Genomic DNA, 6,000 nt, shown 5'->3' with positions numbered 1-6,000 from the left:
AAACCCAGTCCAGTCCAGGTGACCCCACATATCTAGACACAATGATTGACCCTGACCCCCTCCCCCCCCACTCCATATCTCGGTCTTTCTCATTATCTCCATATCTACCTTTCTCTCTCTACCTTTTCTCCACCTTTCTTCTCCCTTTTCTCCACCCCCTCCCTCTCTCTACCCCCCCCCCCCTCCCCTCTTCATACAGAAACACTGTGAGAGACAGAAGTCAGGTTTGAGGGTGCGCTTCCGCCCCTCTCTGTTCCAGCATGTGGGGCTCCACTCGTCCCTGGCTGGAAAGATCCAGAAGCTCACTGTGAGTAGAACCTCACTCTACCTCACCCCCTTCTCACCCTCCTCTACCACCTAGCCTCTCTGCTCAAACACGCCCTCCGCGCCCCACCAGTATTCAGCAGGCATCTCTATTTCCAGAAATCTGTCTGTCTGTGTGCATGTGTGTGATGTCCTCCACTTCCTGTTCACTTGCTGGTATGACTCTACAGCATGACTACATCCTGTCATGCTTACTTCCTCTTCCTGTTCAGGATAAGGACTTCCTGAAGCCCCTTCTCCACAAGATTCATGTGAACCCGCCAGCCGAGGTCTCCACCTCACTCAAGGTAACCCCCCTCTTACCCCCTAAATATATATTATAATTAGAAAGAAATCCCTTTCTATTGTCCATTTGTCAGTGTGTCTGTGCTGCATGGTGGTGGTGAGGTGTGAGGGCAGCAGGTCAGTGTGTCTGTGCTGCATGGTGGTGGTGAGGTGTGAGGGCAGCAGGTCAGTGTGTCTGTGCTGCATGGTGGTGGTGAGGTGTGAGGGTAGCAGGTCAGTGTGTCTGTGCTGCATGGTGGTGGTGAGGTGTGAGGGCAGCAGGTCAGTGTGTCTGTGCTGTATGGTGGTGGTGAGGTGTAAGGGCAGCAGGTCAGTGTGTCTGTGCTGCATGGTGGTGGTGAGGTGTGAGGGCAGCAGGTCAGTGTGTCTGTGCTGCATGGTGGTGGTGAGGTGTGAGGGCAGCAGGTCAGTGTGTCTGTGCTGGTCCTCCTGCAGGTGTACCAGGGCCACACCCTGGAGAAGACCTACCTGGGAGAGGACTTCTTCTGGGCCATCAACCCCACGGAGGGAGACTACATACTGCTGCGCTTCGACAGGCCTGTCAGCATAGACAGGTATGGAGGGGTTGGCTCAGTGTATGTTGGGCTGTGTGTGTGGGTTGGGATGCGTGTGTTGTTGTGCGTAAGTGGTGTGAATTAGGGAGTCCAGCTGTCTCTCTCTCACTCTCTCTCACACACACACACACGGTTCCCCTGAGAGATGGTGGTAGGTGGCAGGCAGTGTATGTGTTTGTGCATGCAGGCTCTGAGAGAGTGGGAAGCTAGTGTGCCCTCTCACCTCTCTCTCTCTCTCTGTCCCCCATCTCTCTCTCTGTCTTCATCCATCTCTCTCTCACACGCACGCACACAGTTCCCCTTGTGATGTGGGAGCAGCCTTGGTGTGCATGACTCTCTGAGGATCAGGGTGTGCTAATGAGAATGTTCTAAAATAAGAACTCCTAGACCTCTCTTCCTGCCCAGAGAGAGGAAGAGGGAGGGAGGGTGGGGGGGTAGAAACACATACACATTAAAGACAGCCGGAAAAAATGGATGATTGGCCAGGATGAAAGTAGCGGACAGGGATCAGGTTGAGAGAGAGAGGTTGAGAGAGAGAGGTTGAGAGAGAGAAGTTGAGAGAGAGAAGTTGAGAGAGAGAAGTTGAGAGAGAGAGGTTGAGAGAGAGAGAGGTTGAGAGAGAGAGAGGTTGACAGAGAGAGAGGTTGACAGAGAGAGAGAGGTTGAGAGAGAGAGAGGTTGACAGGGAGAGAGAGGTTGACAGGGAGAGAGAGGTTGACAGGGAGAGGGAGAGGAGAGGAGAGAGAGAGAGAGAGAGAGGAGAGAGAGGAGAGAGAGAGAGAGAGAGAGAGAGAGAGAGAGAGAGAGAGAGAGAGAGAGAGGAGAGAGAGAGAGAGAGAGAGAGAGAGAGAGAGAGAGAGAGAGAGAGAGAGAGAGAGAGAGAGAGAGAGAGAGAGAGAGAGAGAGAGAGAGAGAGAGAATCCTGGTGTGATCATGAGGTTATCTCTATGTTATCCAGTCTGACGGGTTATCTCTCCCCAAACTACCGGTAGACAAGATTTAATTAGCACTTTAAGTGGAAGTCTATTTGGGAGACTTTTAATCTTTATTTTTGAGTAAGTGTGTGGGTGAGTGTGTGTGTTCAAGGCTGGTCAGTAGACCTGGAGCTTGTGTCATGTGACAGTAAAACAGTACAGTATGTTCTTGCTGTTGTGGGAAGCGTGCCTGTGCACCTTGATGAGCGGGCCCTGGGACCTGAACGTGCATTAAGCGTCCTGTCGTGTGATTGGCAGGTTCCTGTTCCGCAGCGGGAACCAGGAGCACCCGGGGGACCGCATAGAGAACACCACCGTCGAGATCCTGCCTTTCTCGGTGAGAATCCCCCACACACACACACGCACTCAGACACACACACACACAGGATGGAAAATAGCACCACCCAACACCTCAGTAGTGATGCCCTAGTGGGATAATGAATTTAGGATTAGGGTTATTGACATACTGTGTGTCCTTCATTATTGATTATGGATCAGATTATGATACAACCAGCTCCAGTCAATAACATTGCACCAGAGGAGAGTGGTAATGGACGTGAACACACAGCAGCAGAAACCTGTAACCCAGATTCACACACGGAACTGACATGATTCAAAACCAGCCTGCAGTATTATCTCAAAGAACACAAGTAACAGTGTCTGGGTGGTATTTCAAGAGCTGTTTTATTTAAGAACTCTCCTTTCATCTGTTGTTTATCCTGTGTGTGTGTGTGTGTGTGTGTTTTTCAGGACAATGGACTGCAGACCAAAGTGAAATATAAGAAAACTGACGATAATTTTTACAGAATCGGTTAGTGGACCATTCTTTATGACCTCTAAACTCTCCATCTCCCTCACCTGTGTTATAATGGTACATTGTGGCTTTCCCTCTCTGTGTGTCTGTGTGGGTCTCTGCCTTTGTTTGGGCATGCGTTGATTTGTGTGTGTGTGTGAGAGAGCAGGTCAGTTCCAGAAGGGCGTGGCGGAGGGCGTGGTTGACCCCTCCTTTAACCCTGTGCTGGCACTGCGCCTCTCCGTCCTGAAAAACTCTGCCGTCTGGGCCATCGTCAGCGAGGTCAGCCAATCACCGCCGCCCGCTTGCCCCTCTAACCAATCAGAGGGACTGCACCCTACTACCCAAAGTGCAGTTACAGTCAAAGCACCAGCGTGCCAATCCATAAATGTGTGAAAAAAAACTAAAACTAAAAACCTCTAAGTATTAGAGGTGCATTTGATTTGAGGCCGAGGCCGCACCTGCAGGAATCAATCAAGCGCCCCCTGAGTGGTGTTCTAACCCAGGTGTGGCAGGCTGCATCTGCTTTCTCAGTCAGTCCTCCGAGTCATGCTGCTCGTCTGTGTTTGGCTCGCATAACAAACTGTTGACTTTGCTCTCTCCCTGCAGATCCATATAAAGAAAATAGCAGGCTAACTGACCGTGAGGGGGGGGGGGCTACATCAATCAAGACCCCCCTCAGGGGGCTGGCGACCCTCACAGACTGACTGTGCACATGGGCCTCTGGCGCCTAGCAACCTGCATGACATCACCAGAACCCCACCGGAGCGCCGAGAGGCTGTTTGTGGGGCTGCCTCGCAATTCTGTCTTTCACTGGCTCCCTCTTTCTCTCTATCACTCCGTCTCTCTGCTACCTCTTACTCTCTATCTCCCTCTCTCTCTTCCTCCCCCTCTCTCTCTTCATCCCTCTCTCTCGTCTCTCTCTCCTCCTCCCTCTCTCTCTTCCTCCCTTTCTCTCCTCCTCCCTCTCTCTGCCTCCCTTTCTCTCCTCTCTCTCTCTCTCTCTCTCTCTCTCTCTCTCTCTCTCTCTCTCTCTCTCTCTCTCTCCTCTCTCTCTCTCTCTCTCTCTCTCTCTCTCTCTCTCTCTCTCTCTCCCTCTCCCTCTCTCTCTTTTTTTTTGTTTTATGAATGTGAAGACTACTGATCAGTGGCAGACACTGTTAATCACTGGGTCCGCTAACGTTCCGTCTCTGGAGGGGACTGCCGGGTCCTGGGAGGCTGGTTACAGACACACATCATCAGACATGCCTAATGGATCATCAGACATTAGTAATGGATGAGCAGCCACACCTACTGTAGGGACTAAGACAGGGATCATCTGAGCTGGTGATGTCACCCAGACACCCTGGTGTTGCAGTGCACAGTCCAGATCCAGCTCCACAGTGCTCTTTCGCCTCCTCTGGCCAGGCTTGGTACTGCAGCATGGCTGGAGCCATGACACTGCCCTCTGCTGGTGAGAAATGGTCATCGCCGATGAAGATACTCCTGAACTTGAAAACAAACCAGTTGCTTTGTGTTTGACTTTATTTAACTTTCCTTCAGTTCAGAAGAGTCATTTGTTCATATAGTGTCTGTTTGTAGTGTCTCTCTCTCTTTTTTAAAGGGGTTTGTTACTATGGTGACAAACTGAATAGTACATAAGCAGGTTGCACCCCCTGCCTTTATGGAGGCAGCTGTGTCTCTGCCAAACTAATTGGTGAGCTCTTCTACCCAGGAGGAAGTTGGTCTAAGTGGCAGGTCTCAGATCAGCGTACCATCCTTCAGTTGTTACCTTTCGCTATCTGGGGCTACTCTCAGAACGGAGTCCAAGGCAACTCCACCCCCTCCAAATCCCCTTAAGTTATTGCAGTGAAGGAAACCATATCTATCTCACTACTTCCTGTCTCTAACAAGAAGTCAGGCATTTGACCTCTAGTGTCCTTTTATGGTTAACCAATCAGACATGGCCTTGACATGATATTGCTCACCTGGGAAAATATATATATATATATATATAGACAGAATATATTATATTATTACAGCAATGACGATCTATGAAGGTGACTTAATTTATTTGAAATCTTTCATTTTTACAAGGGTTAAAAAATATTTTATTTTGTAGTCTGTAAACAGTTTATTCCACAGCTGTTTGTTGGTGAATTGTTTTTTCTCTGAGTTTTGATTGATGTTTTTTAACAGTGCTGCTTGGCATCCATGTTGTCTTTCCCATGTTAGAACAGGTGAAACCAACCCCCCCCCGTTGTTCAACACGTTGAAGTTCACTTTGAAGTGAATGGATGTGGAGGATTTAAAATAGAGTTGGATTGAGAATAAACCCCCTCCGCTCTTCATTCCCGATTCCCCCTGGAGGACTCCCCCCTGAACCCAGGTGCCTTAATGTCAGGTCCTGTCTGTAGTCTGCTGTACCGACCTTTGAACCCTGATAAACCTCCTGGAGTGGACTTTCCAGGGTGGCGAGGTTCTAGCATTCTAAATTCTAATTTAGAATTGGATTTAGGGACTGAAATCCTCTGTGTTACTCTGAAACGCCTCACCCTGTTTGCTACGCTCGTTGTCTGTAAACGTGAGATTGATGCCCTGTTTGAAACTGGAAAGGAATATGTGTATATAAGCAATTTTTGTCGAGGTGGTTTGCACTGAGTTATGTATTGCCATCTCTTTTTATGGCTGTACTTTCACTTTCCCATGCTCCAATTTTGGAGTTCTCCCATTTTCGTGTGACATCATCATGTCATATCCAATCAGACGTCTACTTGTGGTTGAAAGGATTTTTTGACTGCTGTAGACTACTTTTAACTATTCTGGTTTCATAGACACAGATTGAGCCTAATCTAGGATGATCGAGTGCCCTCAATTTACACTCTGTTTTTTTTTTCAGAGTCAGACTGATCTTAATCTGATTCTTATCTGGGTTTAATCTGTGCCTGTGAAACCAGCCTGATGTGCCATGTTCATAGCAGAGGACTGTGTACAGGTTAAGATTTACCTGGTATATGCATCTCTCCTCTGATTGTAAATACACAGAATCATTAGCATTGTCTACTCCATCATCCATCCTCATTGATGCCTC

At 48.8% G+C, this 6,000-nt stretch overlaps 1 protein-coding gene across 1 annotated transcript in view; it reads left to right on the top strand.

Moving 5' to 3' along the window:
• mgat4a (alpha-1,3-mannosyl-glycoprotein 4-beta-N-acetylglucosaminyltransferase A) overlaps nt 1-3,819 on the top strand; it is an 8,219-nt gene extending 4,400 nt beyond the window's left edge. Inside the window, exons 2-8 of the mRNA XM_047047429.1 lie at nt 200-307; nt 537-611; nt 1,045-1,163; nt 2,396-2,474; nt 2,888-2,948; nt 3,100-3,212; nt 3,540-3,819. Of these exons, the coding sequence (XP_046903385.1) occupies nt 200-307; nt 537-611; nt 1,045-1,163; nt 2,396-2,474; nt 2,888-2,948; nt 3,100-3,212; nt 3,540-3,566 (582 nt within the window). The 3' untranslated portion in view covers nt 3,567-3,819. The remainder of the gene's footprint in view (nt 1-199; nt 308-536; nt 612-1,044; nt 1,164-2,395; nt 2,475-2,887; nt 2,949-3,099; nt 3,213-3,539) is intronic.
• The last annotated feature ends 2,181 nt before the right edge of the window (nt 3,820-6,000 follow it).

This window comes from Hypomesus transpacificus, chromosome 23 (assembly GCF_021917145.1).
Source record: "Hypomesus transpacificus isolate Combined female chromosome 23, fHypTra1, whole genome shotgun sequence".
Taxonomy (NCBI): domain Eukaryota; kingdom Metazoa; phylum Chordata; class Actinopteri; order Osmeriformes; family Osmeridae; genus Hypomesus; species Hypomesus transpacificus.
Note: the sequence above shows the minus strand (reverse complement) of the source record. Positions and strands in the feature narration are given on the sequence as shown.